We start from the raw sequence: 18,715 nt of genomic DNA on the forward strand, positions 1-18,715 counted from the left end.
TTTTTATTATTACTGTTGTCATTTTTAACCAATTTACAGGGTGTGAGGTAAAATCTTAGGATTTTCCTACCCTCTACCCATCATCTTAGACTATGTCCCTGGTTTTCTAAGCTGTAATAGATGAGTGTCTTATTTTGTCTAAAATCAGCCCCCTATGACAATTCCTGGCCCTTTCCTTAGCATATGATACAGTCATCATCCTTTTCTCCTTCAGCCTTATTTTTCCTCTCTCTCCCTCCCTCCACCTTTGTTTTCTAGCTTTCCTGTATATAGGATTTCAGAACAGAAACTGTCTTGCTTTTATTTGTATCTCTAGCAGTTATATATGTAAAAAAGTTTTTAACATTTGTTTTTTTAATTTGGGTTCCAAATTCTTTCCTTCCCTCTCTCCCATTCCCTCTCATTGAGAAGGCAAGCAGTTTGATATTAGCTATATATATGTAATCATAAAAAACATTTACATATTATTAGTCATGTTGTGAAAGAAAATGGATATAAAAACCCAACCCCCCCCCAAAAAAAAGATCTTTGAATAAAAAAATATGTTTTGATATACATTCAGACTCCATGAATTCTTTCTCTGGGAGATGGGTAGTATTTTTCATTATAAGTCCTTTAGAGTTGTCTTATATAGCTGTCTTGCAGTTATATGATGTTCATTCCATGGGTTAATCACCTCAAAGGGAGGCTAGAGACTGAAGGAAGTATGGGTGGAAGGGTTTAGAGATTAAGTAAGAGAGAGGGAACATGAGGAGAAAAGAGAGAGAGAATTAGTTCAATAGCATGGGATTTAGACTGTCAGGCTGCACTGATGGTGAAAAGAGAGTGAGCTACTGAATCCAGTTTTTATTGCAGAATCAAGGAATAGGGAATGGAAGATAGTTAATGAACATATGACATGGCAGAGAATTTAACACTGGCTCAGTTAACAACCACAAGATCAAAGAGGTGGAGGCTAAGTCAAGGTAGAAGTCAGCACCCAGCCCAGAGATCCAATTGACCTTTGGACTGAAGGCTTGGGAAGTGGTCCTCATACCATGAGATTAGAATTTTACTTTGTTACAAGGATCAAGCTGGTACATTAGCAGATTGCTCATAAGAGTTAGCTTTTGGGTACATCCATAATATTTACATGATTTGTTCATGTCTGGATTCCAACATCTTAGATCAATGTATTGCTGAGAATAGCTAAATTATTCACAGTTAATCATCATATAATAGTGCTGTTACTATGTACAGTGGTTCTGCTTACTTCACTTTGCATCGGTTCGTATAAATCTTCCCAGGTTTTTCTGAAACCATCACCATAGTAGTATTCCGTTATAAGCATATGCTACAAATTGTTCAGCCATTCCCCAATTCTGTTAGTTTCCAATTCTTTGCTCACACACACACACACACACACACACACCCCCACACACCCCAAAAAACTGCTATAAACATTTTTGTACAGATAGGCCTTTTTTTTTTTTAATTTCTTCATGATACAAATCTAGTAGTGGTATTGCTGGGTCAAAGAGTATGCACAGTTTTATTGCCCATTGGGCATAGTTCTAAATTGACCTCCAGAATAAAGTTTGGATTAGTTTACAACTTTCCCAACAATGCCATTAGTGTCTGAATTTTCCCATATCTTCCCACATGTCATTTTCCTTTTTTTGTTATATTAGAATTACTCTAAAAATTTCCCCCCAGTTTTCTTCTTCTAATCTTGATTCATTGGTTTGTTTGTATAAAATCTTTTTAATTTAATGTGATCAAAATTATCCATTTTACCTCTAATGAACTTTTATTGTCTGTTTGGTCATGAATTCTTCCCCTGTCCATAGAACTGACTGGTAATTTTTTCCTATCCTCTATTAGTTTGTTTATATCACCCATCATATCTAAATCATATATCTCTTTTGAGTTTATTTTGATGTATACAGTGTGAGATGTTGACTTATGGCTAGTCTCAGCCATCTACTTTCAGTTTTTCCAGTAGTTTTTGTCATATAATGAGTTCTTGTCCTAATTGCTGAGATGTTTGGGTTAGTCAAACATTAGGTCACTGTCCATTTGTTTCTTTATATTGTACACCTAATGTGTTCCATTGAGCATCTATTTGTTACATAGACCAAATTGCTTTGATGATTACAGTTTTGTATTATAATTTTGAGATCTAGTACTGCTAGATTCCCTTAACATTTTAAAATTTCATTGATTCCTCTTAATATTCGTGGTCATTGTTCTTTTAAAATGAATTTTAGCATTTTTCTAGTTCTATAAAGTAATTCTTTGATAGTTCAATTAATATGACAATGAATAAGTCCATTAAATTAGGAAGTATTGTCATTTTAATAATGTTGACTTTTCTTACCCATGAGTAATTATTATTTCTCCAGTTTATTTAGAATCTTCTCTAGTTGTGTGGAGTGTTTGTAATTGTTGTGTTCATATAGTTCTTGAGTGTATCTTAGCAGGTAGACTTCCAAGTAATTTATATTGTCTGTAGTTATTTTAAATGGAATCTATTATTTTAATTAATTTTGTTTAATATTTGTTTTTATTAATGATAATTTATCATAATTTTGTTAATAAATTTAATTTTAATTTCTAAATTTTAAATTGAATTTCTAGGTCTTCCTGCTGGGTTTTGTTGATAACATATAGAAGTACTAAAGATTTTCATGGGTTTATTTTATATCCTGCAACTTTGTTAAGATTTTTAATGATTTTGACTAGATTTTTTTAGTTGACTCTTAAGGTTTTCTAAGTAAAACCATTATGTCTGCAAAAAGTTGTTAGTTTTGTTTCTTCGTTGCCAATCTTATTTCTTCAATTTCTTGTCTTATTGCTATAGTTAACATTTCTAGTAAAGTATTGAATAATAATGGTGATAATAGACATCCATCTCTTCTCATCTTATCGGAAAGACTTCTCATCTTATTGGAAAGACTTACTGGTTTATCCCCATTTACAGATAAGGCTTACACATAGAATTATCTGCTGTGTCAAGGAGAAGGACAATCTTCATGTTCATCACAGATGGGAATGAATGAAGGAATAGTGAGAGGAAACACCTGAATTATATAAGATGAGGAGGAGGGAGGAAAGAAGGGGTTCTTGGAGAATAGTTTCAGTTTTTCCAGTTAAATATGAGATGAGAACCTCAACTGGGAAGGTAAGGCCAAATTAGAGTATGATAGGAGGTTTGAGGGGGAACCCAAAGATTATTTGGAATAGCCACTATGATGAGAGGGATAGGAAACAATTAAGGAGGTGAAGAATTGCTTTCTTGCAGTGTGTACCTACTTGAGATTATATAACATCAATTTTTAGTAAGGCAAAATAAAAAATTATTTTGTAATTTTTAACTTAATGGTTTTATGATTTTATCCAGCTCAATTTATCAGTATATATAAATTGGAATAAAGGAGTCAGATGGTGGGCTGCTTAATACAGGGTTATAATTTGGGATAGTGTGATTGATGAAAGTCATGGGGACAAAGCAGTAAGTTCAAGAGTAAAGGGTAGTCCTTAAATTGTTTAATTAGGAGTTTGAAATTAGAGAGAAAAGTGTGATAGTGCAGGGGTGATAACCTAAGATTGAACTAAGGAATGGACAGAATGGGGGCCCAGTGAGGCTGGCAAACAGGGTTATGAATTGTGAAATATAGGAAAAGAGGGAACCATAAAAGATTACAATCATATTAAAAAATTCCAGAGTTATGAATATGGAAGCAGAACACTTGTGAACAATAGGAGGAAAATAATGACTTCTGTGGGTGGCTGAAGAGGAGTATAGGGAGGAGTAAGGTCAACCATAGTCTGGTCTAATCAGTATCTGGCTAGCCTGCTGGTGATGGGTCTCTGCGGTCCTCAGAAAACAGATTTAGTTTGTTGTGGATGTTGAATCTATAGTTTTTTTCAGTTTGGTAGGCCCTACCAGTGTCTGCACTCTACTAGTCTAGCATTAAGAATCTAAGCTTACCTCCATTCTGCAATGAAACATTCAGAGAGACATGTTGTAATACAATAATTAGAATTGATAAATGGGCTAAATCTATATTTAAATTAAATTTTTATGATAACACTGAAGTATGTACTACAAGTATCATTAAAGATGAAGAAACAGGCTCAGGGAATTTATATAGCTTGCCCAATGATGTCCAAAGAATTGGGATTAAAATATAAGCCCAAAGAATCCTTAAATCCAATACTTTGAAAAAAGTTAAAAATGATTTGTTAATGTCATGGTAGAATTATTATTAATATCTATCTGGGCATAACTTAGCAAAATTCTGTGATTCTAAGACTACATTAATTGAGATTTCTATAAATAAGAGAAGCAACCCATGCTTTTAAGATTTTAAAGATTTTTTTTTTAGAAGACTTTATCTGGAAAGCTAGAAGAAAAACCTCCCACCTTTATATATGTCAGGTTAAGAAAAACACTTAATATTGTAGAGAAAATAGTTATGATATCGTTACTGTATTATACCTGATTACTCAGGTTCTGCTCAAGGCATTTTTCCTGTATTTGCCTCACCATGAAGACCATGTCGATGGTGCTGCGATCTGGTCAGAAGCCACATTGTGATTCAGGCAGGTTCTGCTCTGAAACAGATGACAGGAGTCTGTTGAGTATAACACGGGCGAGGATCTTTCTGGCAGTGGAGAGTAGTGAGATGCCTCTGTAGTTGTCACAGGCTGCTCGTGCACCTTTGTTCTTGTATAGGGCTACGATGGAGGCATCTCTGAGTTCTGGGAGCATGTCTTCCTCTTCCCATATGCTGGTCAGTACTATGTGGAATGCCTGGAGCGCCTTTCCATTTAAGGCCTGTACACCTCGGTTGGGATCCTGTCTTTACCGGGTGCCTTGCCTGCACTCATTTGTTTAATCCTCTATTGAAGGAGGGATGTCAAGTTGTTCAATGGTGCAGTTTTGGGGGATCTGGTCAAGGGCGCTTTGGTCGACTGAAGAGGGTCGGTTGAGAAGCTGACTGAAGTGTTCTTTCCACCTGTTGCTGATGCCTTTTTTATCTTTTATGAGAGTGACACCATCAGAGGATAGCAAGGGAGTGGTGGTGGGTTTTGATGGCCCATAGACAGTCTTGAGGGCACTGAAAAATTGTTTGTAGTTTTTCATATCAGCAAACCGCCGGATTTCTTCTGCCTTTTTTTCCCACTATCGGTCTTGCATCTTCCTGATCTCACGCTGCGCCGTGGCTTGGAGAGACTTGAATCTGTCCTTTTTAGGAGCAGAGTTTGTGTTATTTTTCCACTCCATAAAGGCTTTGTTCTTCTTGCTCAATAGGTCTTCAATAGCAGTGTTGTTCTCATCGAACCAGTCCTGGTGGTTGCGTTGTTTTGGGCCTAGGACTGCCTTTGATGTTTCCTTCACTGCGTCTCTGAACTGGTTCCATTTCTCGATTGAGCTTCCAATGAGTGGTCCCTTGGCAGACAGCTTGTTGTCCAGGCAGGACTGGAATGTTTGCAAATAACATGGATCTCTAAGACGACTCACGTTGTAAAATGCGTGAACTGTCTGGGCGTGTTTTGGATGGTGAGGCGCAATGTGCATTTGAAGAGTTGCTCTAACCAATCGATGGTTTGTCCAGCATCCAGCTCCTCTCATGGCTCTGGTGATCTTTACATCCTGGATGTCTTGCCGGCGTACAATGATGTAGTCAATGAGATGCCACTGTTTTGATCTTGGGTGCATCCACGTTGTTTTATATTTGTTCACCATTCTGAACACAGTGTTCGTGATGGTGAGTTCGAACTCTGAGCATTTGCTGAGTAGCAGTAGGCCATTGTTGTTCATTTTGCTCATGCTGTGTTTGCCGAGCACTCCTTTCCATCTTTCATGGTCCTGGCCAACGCGGGCGTTGAAGTCTCCCAGTAGTATCAGCTTGTCATTTGTGGGCACTGAGTGCAGGACGGCACTCAGGTCAGAGTAGAACTGCTCGATGGTCTCCTCTGTGCTGGTCAGTGTTGGGGTATATGCGCTGATGATTGTGGCATACCGGTCTTTGCTGAGAGGCAAACGGATCTTCATGAGCCTCTCGCTGATGCCCACAGGCAAGTCTGGCAGCTGTTTGAGCAAACTGGTCTTGATGGCCAGGCCAACACTGTGGATTCTGTCTTCATTTGAGGCTCTACCTTTCCAGAAGAAGGTGTATCCAGTGGTGGGTTCGCTGAGTGATCCCTCTTCTGGTAAGCGTGTTTCGCTTAAGACTGCGATGTTGATGTTATATCGCGCCAGTTCTTTACCGATTAGAGCTGTTCTTCTCTCAGGTCTTGGGGTATTCTCTCTATCAAGTAATGTCCTGATGTTCCATGCTCCTAGTAGGAGTTTCTTTGTATTTTTTCTTTGATTTCGACCTCTTAAAGGGGATGACCCGCCAGCCGCGGTGTGCTGACCAGGTGTTTGTAGGGCAGGCAATGTTTGGGACACCTTTTCTAGTCCCCTCCCTTGATTAGGGTGAGCAGTGCTGTCCTAGAGAGGGCTGCTCAGTCGCCCAGGATGCTGCCGAACGTCCCTGCTGCCCACAGGGCAGAGCGACCACTGGTCTGTGGGCCGCCTACATGCAGGATCGTGACTACAACTGCCAGTGGTCACCTCCACCTGTTGCGTCGTCACTCCCCCATCGCCGCAAGTCTTGAAGAGGGTGGACGGGGTTAGGATAGATGAATGTGCACAAAGATACTTGTGCGTGAAGGAGATTTAAGTGGAAAAGTCAATGCACAGAGACAGTCCCACTCTCTCGGCGTTGGAAGTCTGGGTCCAGTGACACAAAAAAATTGTTACGTCTGGAGACTTCCTCAGCTACATTGGATGGCCGTGTTGTCCTTTGTGCTCCAACACGCCCTAAGCACTCCACAGTGCTTCGCTGTGTAACTCTCAGTTGTTGAACCTTCTTATTGGTTTCTTCCGTCTGTTCAGCCGAAGCAGTCTTCACATGCTGGGTGAGCAAAGCCCTGGTTCACCATGGGTTGACGACCCGATGGCTACCCTCACAAAGTTTGGCCGGCCCGTCGAAGCCGTTGCCCGGGATGTGGCCGCTGCCACATGCTAGCAGCTACTGGGAGCCACAAGTGAGAGCTGGGTGTCAGGTAGGGGTCAGAGGCTGGAGAGCTGCCCTAGGAGGGCACGACAAGCCCTCCATACCAGAGATACTACCCCTCCCTGAGCACCCCATACACCCCAGGTTCTTGAGCAGAACCTGAGTCTCTACATTGTCTTCATAGACCTGACAAAGGCGTTCAACACAGTGAACAGGGACGCATTGTGGGTGATCCTCAGCAAGCTCAGTTGCCCAGCAAAATTCGTCAAACTGATCCAGCTCTTTCATGTCGACATGACAGGGGAAGTCCTATCTGGTGGAGAGACTTCCGATCACTTCAACATCTCCAATGGCGTGAAACAAGGCTGTGTCCTCGCTCTGGTACTATTCAACCTATTTTTCACCCAAGTATTACGACATGCTGTGATGGATCTAGACCTGGGCGTCTACATCAAATACCGACTAGATGGCTCACTATTTCACTTTCGCCGCCTGAGTGCAAAAACAAAGACAACAGAGAGACTCATCCTGGAAGCTCTCTTTGCAGATGACTGTGCTCTCATGGCCCACCAAGAAAATCATCTCCAAACCATTGTGGACAGGTTCTCCACCGCAACAAAACTGTTTGGCCTGACTATCAGCCTCAGCAAAACAGAGGTGCTGTTCCAACCTGCACCAGGGAGGCCAACGAACCAGCTGTGCATTACAATCGACGGCACGCAGCTTTCTAACGTCAACACTCTCAAGTACCTGGGCAGCACCATCGCCAACAACAGGTCCCTAGACCACGAGATTAATGCCAGGATCCAAAAGGCCAGCCAGGCACTCGGACGGCTGCGCTGCAAAGTCCTCCAACACAGAAGTGTAAGCACTGCGACGAAGCTCAAAGTGTACAACGCAGTGGTCCTCAGCTCGCTCCTGTACGGTTGTGAGACATGGACACTGTGCCGGAAGCACATGAAACAGCTGGAGCAATTCCACCAACACTCCCTCTGGTCAATCATGAGGATCTGATGGCAGGACCGAATCACCAACCAGGAAGTCCTCGACAGAGCCAACTCCACCAACATCGAAGTCATGGTCCTCCAAACCCAGCTAAGATGGTCTGGACATGTCATCCGCATGGACCCACAGCGAATACCAAGACAGGTATTCTATGGTGAACTGTCAGCTGGACTCAGGAAACAAGGCCGACCAAAGAAAAGATTCAAGGATCAGCTAAAGTCCAACTTGAAGTGGGCTGGCATTATACCAAAGCAACTAGAACTCGCTGCCTCTGACAGAAGCAGCTGGCGAGCCCACATTAGCCATGCCGCCACCACCTTTGAAGATGAGCGACATCGACGTCTTGCCGCTGCGCATGAACGCCGACACCAGGCCACAACCGCACCCCCCGTAACAGCTGGCGTCCCATGCCCCGTGTGCCACAAACTTTGCACCTCAGTCTTTGGACTTCAAAGCCACATGAGGGTACACCGTAGATGAAACTGCACAAAGACAATAGTCATTCTCGATCACTGAGAGACTACCACTACTACTACTACTACTACTACTACTACTACTACTACTACTACTACTACTACTACTACTACCTGATTATTGTTTTCTCTATATTCCTTGGCATTTTTCCCCCCTGGATCCTTTTGAAAATCAAGGATGCGTAGGGGAAAGAGCACTGATTTGCACTTGCAGTCAGGAGAGATGTGAGTTTGAGTTCCAGGACTGAGACTGATCTTGGGCTGATTGAGCCACAATCTCCTTGACTGTAAAACTGGGTTAGTATTTGTAATATCTACTTCACAATGTTGTGAGGAGAACATTTTGAAGCTTTCAAACAAAGAAACCTAAACTGAAAAAACCCACACATGAAAAAAATGTTTCAAATTGTTGATAATAGAGAAATGCAAATTAAGGTAACTCTGGTTCTACCCAGATGCCCTCTGGACTGGTGAAAATGACAAATGTTAAAGGGCCTGTGGGAAAATAGACACACTAATACTACTGTTGATGGAGGTGAGGATTGACCCAGCCATTCTGGAAAGCAATTTGGGGTTATGTCCAAAAAAGGTCTCTAAACTGTGCCCTTGATACACTGATACTACAGGTTTTTTTAAATTTTTATTTTTTATTAAACCCTTACCTTCCTTCTTAGAATCAATATTTTATATTGGTTCCAAGGCAGAAGAGTAGTAAGGGCTAGGCAATGGGGCTTAAGTGACTTGCCCAGGGTCACACAGCTAGGAAGTATCTGAGGTCATATTTGAACCCAGGATCTCCTGTTTTTGAGCTTGGCTCTCAACCCATTGAGCCACCCAGCTGCCCCTGATACTACTATTAAAACTAAACTCCACAGGTCAAAGAAAGAAGAAAAGGCTCCATATGTACAAAAATATTTATAGTAGCTCATTTTATAGTGACAAAGAACTGGACACTAAAACGGGTTGCCCACCATTTGGAAAATGGCTAAACTAATTATGTTACATAAATGTATTGAACTATACTATTGTGCTGTAAGAAATGATGAAAGAAAAGGAATGGTTTTGGAGGAAATGGGGGAAGACTTGTATGACCTGATGGAGACTGAAATGAGCAAAAGTAGTAGGACAATTTATATAATAACCACAATATGGTAAAGACAAACAACTTTGAAAGACAACCCTGATCTGAGCTGTGACTAGCCACAATGCCATAGAGCTAGTCTTGGAAGCATATGGATTAATTTCTGACAGAATAAATTCAAGATACAAAATGAGAAATACATTTTTGGATGTTGCTAATGTGAAAATTTGTTTTTCTTGACCAAATATATGTTTAATTTTCAAAGTGTTAATAGTTTTTTAGATCATAATTTTATTGTTTTAATATTTTTTTTTCAAATACATGTTTAACATTTTTTAAAAAATTGTGTTCCCAGATCTCTCCCTTCCCTATTCCCTCCCTGAGATAGCAAACAATTTGATAAAGGTTATACATTTATAGTCATGCAAATCATTTCCATGTTAGCAGGAAAACATACCAAAAAAAACAAACAATAAAACTGAAGAAAGTTTTAAAAAGTATACTTTGATCTGCATTCTTCTCATCTCCATGAGTTCTTTCTCTGATAAATCCTTTGGAATTGTCTTGGATCTTTGTATTGCTGAGAATAGCTAAGTCATCTATAGATGATAAATTTTACATAGTACAGTATTTCCAATTCTTTGACACCACAAGAAGAGCTGCTACAAATATTTTTATAAGTAGAGATCCTTTTCCTTTTAAAACTTGACCTCTTTGGAATACAGATCTAATAATGGTATTGCTGTGTCAAAAGGTATGCACAGTTTCATAGCCCTTTGGGAATAGTTCAAATTGCTCTCCACAATGGTTGGATCAAGTTCTCAACTCCATTAACAGTAGTGTCTCAATTTCCCCACTTCCCTTCCTACATTTGTCATTTTCCTTTTCTGTCATATTAACCATATATAGTGGTTAATATATGATATAGTTAATATATAACATATTAATCTATAATAATCATATTAGCATGGATATGAGGTGGAACCTCAGAGTAGTTTTAATTTGCATTTCTCCAAACAATAGTAATTCAGAACATTTTCTAATCTGACTAGATAGCTTTGATTTTTTTTTCCCCCTTCTGAAAATTGCCTTTCATTTTCTTTGGCCTTTTTCAATTGTGGAGTGATTTGTATGTTTACAAATTTTACTCCATTCTCTACATATTTGAGAAATAAGGTCTTTATCATTGAAATCTGCTGTAAGTAATTTTCCACAATTATGATTACTAAACTGTATTTTCCTCCATTATATTTTCCCTGTTTGTTATTTCCCTGTATATTCCCTATTTATACTCTTCTCTTTTTACTTTATCCTCAAAAGTATTTTGCTTCTAACGTCTGCCTTTTCTCATCTGCCCTCTTTTCTATTAGCTCTGTCCTCCCCCTCCCCCTCAGCATCTCTCCTGCTTTTCTTATCCCTTTCCCCTTGTGCTTTCCTGTAGGATAAGATAGATTTCTATATTCAACTGAATATATCTGTTATTTCATCTTTGAGCCAGTGCTAATGTGTGAGATAATTCACCCCATTCTACCTCTCCCTTCCCCTTCTCTTAGTGCGTTACTTTCTCCTTAATTTTTTAAATTAATTTTTAAAATACACCATTATATTAAATTCATACCTAGTTTATGTATATGCCTTCTAATTACTCTAATAATGATAAAGTTCTTAGGAACTATAAATATCTTCCTATGTAGGGATGTTAATAGTTTAAATTTATTGGAGCCTGCTAATGATTTCATTTCTTGGTTACCTTTTTATGATTCTCTGGAATCTTATATTTTGAAGGTCAGGTTTTTTATACAACTCAGATCTTTTCATCAGGAATGCTTGAAAGTCCTCCATTTCATCAAATTTCGAGCCTCCCCCCCCCAATGATACTCAATTTTGCCGAGTAAGTGATTTTTTGGTTATAATCCTAGTTTCTTTTCCTTACAGAATGTTCCCTGGCTCAATGGATAGAGGCCCAGGCCTGGAAATGAGAGTTCCTGGGTTTAAGTCTTTCCTCAGATAATTCCTGGCAGTGTAACCTCTGGGCCAGTCATTTAATCTTAATTGCTTAGCCCTTATACCACTCTCCTGCCTTAAAACCAATACTTAGTATTAATTACAAGACAGAAAATAAGAGTTTTTTAAAAAATCATATTCTAAGCTCTCTGATTCATTAATGTAGAGACTGTTAACTTGTGACTCCATGATATTTAAATTCTTTTAGCAGGTTATAATATTTTTTACTTGATCCTGGAAGGTCTGGAATTTGACTATAATATTCCTAGGATTTTCTTTTTTTGTTGTTTTTTTTTCAGGAGGTGATCAGTGGATTGTAGTTTGCCCCTGGTTCTAGACTATCAAGGCAATTTTACTTGATAATTAAAAAAAAAAACAACCCTTCTGCTTTAGAATCAATACTATATATTGGTTCCAAGGCAGAAGAGTGGTAAGGACTAGGCAATGGGGGTTAAGTGAGTTGCCCAGAGTTACATAACTGGGAAGTGTCTGAGGCCAGATTTGAACTTAGGACATCTTGTCTAGGGCTGGCTCTCAATCCACTGAACCTCCCATCTTCCCCCTGATCAATTCTTTCTTTCTTTTTTTTTTTAAGCCCTTACCTTCTGTCTTGGAGCCAATTGGCTCCACGGCAGAAGAGTGGTAAGGGCTAGGCAATGGGAGTCAAGTGACTTGCCCAGGGTCACACAGCTGGGAAGTGTCTGAGGCCATATTTGAACCTAAGACCTCCCATCTCTAGGACTGGCTCTCAATCCACTGAGCTACCCAGCTTATCCCCCCCCCCCCCAATAATTTCTTGAAAGATAATGTTTAGTCTCTTTTTTTGATCATGGCTTTCATTTAGTCTAATAATTCTTAAGTTATCTCTTCTTGATCCATTTCCAGGTCAGCTTTTACAATGAAATAGTTCTCATTGTCCTTTTTTTTTTTTTTGGCTTATGGAGTCATTAGCTTCCACTTGCCCAATACTAATTTTTAAGATAGTATTTTCTTGAGTGAGCTTGCGTACCTCCTTTTCCACTTGACCAATTCTATTTTTTTAAGGAACTCTTTCCTTCAGTGAATTTTGTATTTCTTTTTCCATTTTGGTCAATTCTATTTTTAAAATATTTCATTGGATTTTTGTGCCTCTTTTACCATCTTTTCTATTCTTTTTTTTAAGATGTTATTTTCTTCAGTATTTTTGTGCCTCCTTCATTAAAGTTGTTGACTTTTTTGTATCATTTTCATTTCCCAGTTTTCCCTTTGTCTCTTATTTGATTTTTAAAATCCGTTTTGAGCTGTCCCAGGAATTCTTTTTGGGCTTGAGACCAATTTAAAGTTTTCTTTGAGGCATTGGATATAAAACTATTGACTTTGCTGTTTTTTTCTGAGTTTGTGCTTTGACCTTCTCTGTTATCATAGTAATTTTATGTAGGTTCTTTTTCGTTGTTGTTGTTTGCACATTTTTCCAGCCTCTTTCTTGACATTTAACTTGAAAACCTGTTAAAGTTGGACTCTACTCCTAGGATAAAGAGGGAATTGTCCCAAGCTCAGGGTTTTTGTGCAGTGGTTTTCAGTTAGTTCTGGGAGTCTGTAAGTTTCCAGTTCTTCTAAGGTGCCATAATCTAAGGAGAGGTATCGTCACTGCACCCCTGCCCTTTGTGCTGCTTTGTGATTGACCACAAGCACTTATCCCCTCTTGAACTGTGACCAGAGGCCTTGCTCCTTTGTGACCAAATGCTCTAGTGTGCGAGTGCTCCTCCTCGCCCTGGGACTGGGACTGGAATCTGAATATGAGCAGCACAACTGAGTCCTATACCCAGTGCTTTGAAAGGGTCCCCTTTACCGTTTGTGGCCTGAGAGTTCCAGAAGCCCTTGCAGCTGATTCAGTAGCCCCCAGGGCCTGCTGCTGGCTTGCTGAAGCAGAGCCTGCCATAATGTAGCCTATTCTAGACTGTGATCCCTCCCATCCCAGTGTGGATTTCCTTTCCTGACAACCTTCCAAGTTGTCTTGGGTGGGAAATTGTTTTACCCCCTGGGTGGGTTTTGCAGCTCCAGAATTCATTTTTGAGGCATATTATATATTTTTCGTATGTTTATATATACATGTATAAAATAATGGTTTTCTTCCCTCTCTCTTCCATCCATGCAGTGGGGGAAGTGGGGGAGAAATAAACCAAATGTTTATTCATTGAAAAATAAAATGAAAATTTAGGAAAGCATTTTGTAACTTTTAAAGATTTATGTAAATGTATAAGTTATTATTTTGTGTTGGTTTTCGGTGATGTTAGAAGATGGTGGAAGAAATTAAAGAAGTTAAATAATTGATATTTTATAGAAAAAGAGAAGACTTGAAAATTCCCTTCTACCCTTGCCAGTATAACGATCATGGAAATATAGGCATTTTGAAAAAATAAAGTTGAATAGTTTTTCATTGTTTCTTCTTTGATCCTTAACAGTATAGTTTAATGTGCTTAAGTGTTACTTAACTAAGATATTCTTAGAAGTTTTTTCCCATGAACATTAGAAAATTAATAGAAAGAATATGTACTTTGTTTTATAATTTATTAGGAAATTTGTCTCCAGAATTGGATGATTAGGAACATGAATAATAACACTGCTGTATGTGTAGAAGGAAAATTGATGTAAGTATACAATATCAATATGTTTTCAGTTAATTATTTTATTCAACTTGGTATAGAATGTACTAAGCAGAAACATGATAGCTTGTCTTGAAATATTCAATGGGAGGACTATCAGAAAAGAGGGCAGACTTGTACCACTTGGCCCTATATAACTAATAGAACAATGTTTACTGACCCTCTAGAGAGAAGAAAGGTCTGAAAACACTGTATTTATCCATTTTTTCAATCCATTTCAATGTCTTCAGTCCTCTCTTCATTAAGTTGTAGGACATGATGAGCATTGATAGAATCAGGTCTTTGGAGAAGCTGTTGTTAGGCAAGATACATCTGCTCAGTCTTGGTGACAGTCTGTTGGTTCAGTGAGCCAGGCTTGATGAACTATATACTAACAATGACAAATCTTTTTAAAATGCTCAGTATATGATGTTGTTTGAGCAGGATTTTGAAGTTTGTTCTATTTAAAATTTTATAAATTAAAGTCAACTTCTCATGACTTATCTGCCAAAGTCATGGATGTGTTTCTCTTTATCTAGGATGGGTTAGCCCAGGAGGTTTCCATATTAGGAGTTTTGCACTGCTTAAATCACAGATCCTTGTTGTTCATGTATAAATGACCAGAAGATCTGTTTTATTTTCAATTACATTAAATGACAATAATAGAGCATTGGATTTGGACTGAGGAAATCCTGATTTGTTTTTTAACTTACCTCAGACATTTTACTTTCTTTGTGACCCTAGGCAAATAAATTACTTAAACTCTATCAACTTCATTTTCCCATCTAGAGTAATATATCTCTTGCTGTATAAGTTGTTTTTTTAATTTATTATTTTTTAAACCTTTACATTTCGCCTTAGAATCAATACTGTGCATTGGTTCTAAGCCAGAAGAGTGGTAAGGGCTAGGCAATGGGGTCAAGTGACTTGCACAGGGTCACACAGCTAGGAAGTGTCTGAGGCCAGATTTGAGCCCAGGACCTCCCATCTCTGAGTCTGGCTCTCAATTCCCAGCTGCCCCCCTGTACAAGGTTGTTGGGAAGATCAAATAAAAAAATATATGATAAGGTATCCTTATCAATATTTATAATTCATAATTTAAATATGATGATGATGACAAATACTTCATATAAATCTTGAATGTAAATATTCGAGGATATATTTACTGAAGAATTTTAATCATCTTTTCTCTAGGGATACCCCTGACTTATATTGGCATAGTAATGCAATTGTTGAACGTCTTGATTATAACAAGCTTAAGACTTTAACGGGCAATATCTATATATTAAAAGGAACAATAGACACAGTTTCCATGAAGGAAGCAGGTAAAAATTTGAGTTGCAATTTTTATTTTTTATTGTTATTATTTAAAAAGTAATAATAAACTTTGCAGTTTTGATGGCTTATGACTTTTATATAGTTAAAATTAAATAGAAAAATAATCTAGTGCATTCAGATCGAAGTCACTGCCTTTTGTTATTAGTCCAATTCCCCCTTCTAGATTATAAATTCCTTTAAACCAAGGATGTTGTCATTTTCATCCCTTATTACCTAGGTAGGTAAAAATGCACGAGAAATTCTTAAGAAATCATTACTAAATTAATTTAATTGAAAAGTATGTGAATAGGAGTGGAATGTTTTTTCTCTTTCCAACAGGCCAGTTAATTAAGCTGAAAATATAAATTGCTGTTAGTAACATAATCAAACTTTAGTCAACCATTTATCTGAACATCAGAAGTTGGCAATTAAATTCTGGTTATTGTTTGTAATTAATCAGATATTTTGCTCCAAAATTTTTGTGTCTGAAAAAGTACTAATTTTAGTTTAATTTCTGTGTTTAAAATAGGATTTCCAGCTAATTTTACTAGAAAGTTTATATTTGGATTTCCAAAAAACTGGAAACAATATGTTGATGATTTATTACAAGAATTAAGGTAAAGTATTTTTATTAATTTAAAATAAAGTTCTGTTTTTTATTTTGTTCTTCCTCTTTTTTATTAATTTAAAAATGATCAACAAACATAAACATTTGGATATACAGAGAACAAAAAAAGGATTATATGCAAAACCATGAACTTTTATATATAGTTTTAAATATAAATTCATTTCAATATTGTAGTAACAAAACTCCTGTTTGTGTTGTGCTTTTTTTCCTTTTGGATATTTTTAAAAATAAATTTTTATTGCTACCTTTTTTTAAAATTACTTTAATTTACTCTTTAAACTTCTCCTTACTCTTTTTCTTAAATTTTATTTTTCTCCAATTCCACATAGAAACAGTTTACAACATTTAAAAAATAATTTTGAATTGAATTCTCTCCTTCCCTCCCCCTCTAGCCCCTGAGAATGATAAGCAGTCTTATAGAATTTATATGTGCAATGATTTAAAACATTTTTCCATATTAATCCTTTTGTGGAAGGAAACTCAAAAAAATAGTAAGTGAAAAAAGTTTGCTTTGGACTAGATTCAGACTTCATCAGTTCCATCTCTAGAAGCAAATGACATTTTTTTTCATCATGAGTCCCCTTGGGATTGTTTTGGATCATTTTGTTGTTGAGAATAGCTAAGTCATTTACATTTGTTCGTTGTATAGTTTTCCTGCCATTAGTTCTCCTAATTCTGCTCATTTCATTCTGCTTTAGTTTGAATAAGTCTTTCCAGGCTTTTCTGAGCTCCTCCGGTTCATCTCTTACAGCATAATAGCATTTCATTACAATCATATATTTTAACTTACTCAGTCATTCCACAATTGATAGGTATCTCTTGACTTTTCAGTTCTTTGCCCCCACAAAGATCTTTGCTTAAAATATTTTTGTATATATTAATCCTTCCCTTTTTTTGTTTTTTATCTCTTTGGGATACAAATCTAGTACTGGTATTGCTGGGTCAAAGGGTATGTACTGTTTTATAGCCCTTTGGGACACAGATCCAAATTGCTCTCCAGAATGGTTGAGTTAGTTTGCAAAAGCTCCCATAGGGCATTAGTGTCTTAATTTTCCCACATCCCTTCCAAGTTTTGTCATATTCCTTTTCTGTCAAAATAGCCAACCAAATAAGTTTGGGGTGGTACCTCAGAGTTGTTTTAACTTATATTTCTCTAGTTAATAGTGATTTTATTTTTTTATATGACTATAGAAAGCTTTAATTACTTTATTTGAGAATTGCCTTTTTATCACCTGGGAATGCCTTATATTCTGATACATTCAACTCATTTCTCTATGTATGTAAGAAATGAGACCTTTATTAGAGAGACTTGTAAAAATGTTTTACATTATAATTACTGTGTATTGCTCTCTATCCTATTTCCCCTGTTTAGTTTTTGACCACTACCTCGCCCCAATTTGCCTTCTTTTCTATCAGCTCCCCCTCCTTTCTTTTCTCCTATTCCCCTCCTACTAAGATAAGATTTCTATAGTCAATTGATTGTGTGTGTTCTTCCTTCTTTGAACTAGATCTGATGAGAGTAAGGTTCAGGTGCTTCCCTCTCCATGCACTCCCATCTCCCCTCTACTGCAGAAGTTCTTTCATGCCTCTATTATGTGCAATAATTTACCCCATTGCATTTTTCCCAGTGTAGGCCTCAGTTCCTTAATTTAATTTTTTAAATATCCTATTCTATTTAACTCACATCCTTGCCCTTCATCTGTGTGTACTCCTTCCAACTGCCCTTTCATAAGGTTTTTAGGAGTTATAGAAGAATCATCTTTCCAGGTAAGTATATAAACAGTTTAACATTATTGAATGTCTTTTGATTTCATTTTCCTGTCTACCTTTATGTGCTGCTCTTGAATCTTGTATTTAAGTCAAGTTTTCCACTCATCCCTAGTTTTTTCATCAAGAATGTTTGAAAGTTCTCTCTTTCATTGAGTATACCCATCCCCCCCCACTCCCCCCCCCACCCGAATATACCCATTTTTTACCCAGTTTTGCTGGGTAAGTGATTCTAGGTTGAAGTCCTAGCTCCTTTGCCCTCTGTAATATCATATTCCAGGCCCTCTGATCCTTTAATGTAGAAGCTGTAGATATGTTATCCTGACTGTGGTTCCACAATATTTTAAATGTTACTTTTTGACTGCTTGCAATATTTTCACCTTGACCTGGAAGCTCTGGAATTTGTCTATAATATTCTTGGTAGTTATCTTTTTCAGAGCTCTTTCAGGAGGTGATTGGTGGATTCTTTCTATTTCTATTTACCATTTGAGTCTAGAATATCAGGGTAATTTTCCTTGATAATTTCTTGAAAGATAATGTCTAAGTTCTTTTTTCTGATCATGGTTTTAAGGTAGTCAGGTAGTCTAATAATTCTTTGATTATCTTTCTGGATTTTAATTTCCAGATTAATTGTTTTTCTCATATTTCAAATTTTTATCAATTTTTTCATGCTTTTAACTTTCTCTGATTATTTTTTGATATTTCATGGAGTTATTCACTAACTAACATGTGTGCCCAATTCTAATTTTTAAGTCGCGATTTTCTTG

The 18,715-nt window shown here is 37.5% G+C and overlaps 1 protein-coding gene across 5 annotated transcripts in view; it reads left to right on the plus strand.

The window, feature by feature from the left end:
• Nucleotides 1–18,715, plus strand: part of MIS18BP1 (MIS18 binding protein 1) — a 91,711-nt gene that overhangs the window by 36,429 nt on the left and 36,567 nt on the right. For all 5 annotated transcript variants that reach the window (XM_007476561.2, XM_007476559.3, XM_007476562.3 and 2 more), the window contains 3 exons: nt 14,169–14,242; nt 15,431–15,561; nt 16,083–16,170. In XM_007476561.2, coding sequence (XP_007476623.1) covers nt 14,169–14,242; nt 15,431–15,561; nt 16,083–16,170 — 293 coding nt within the window. The remainder of the gene's footprint in view (nt 1–14,168; nt 14,243–15,430; nt 15,562–16,082; nt 16,171–18,715) is intronic.

The sequence above is a fragment of the Monodelphis domestica genome, chromosome 1 (genome assembly GCF_027887165.1).
Source record: "Monodelphis domestica isolate mMonDom1 chromosome 1, mMonDom1.pri, whole genome shotgun sequence".
NCBI classification, from domain to species: Eukaryota; Metazoa; Chordata; class Mammalia; order Didelphimorphia; family Didelphidae; genus Monodelphis; species Monodelphis domestica.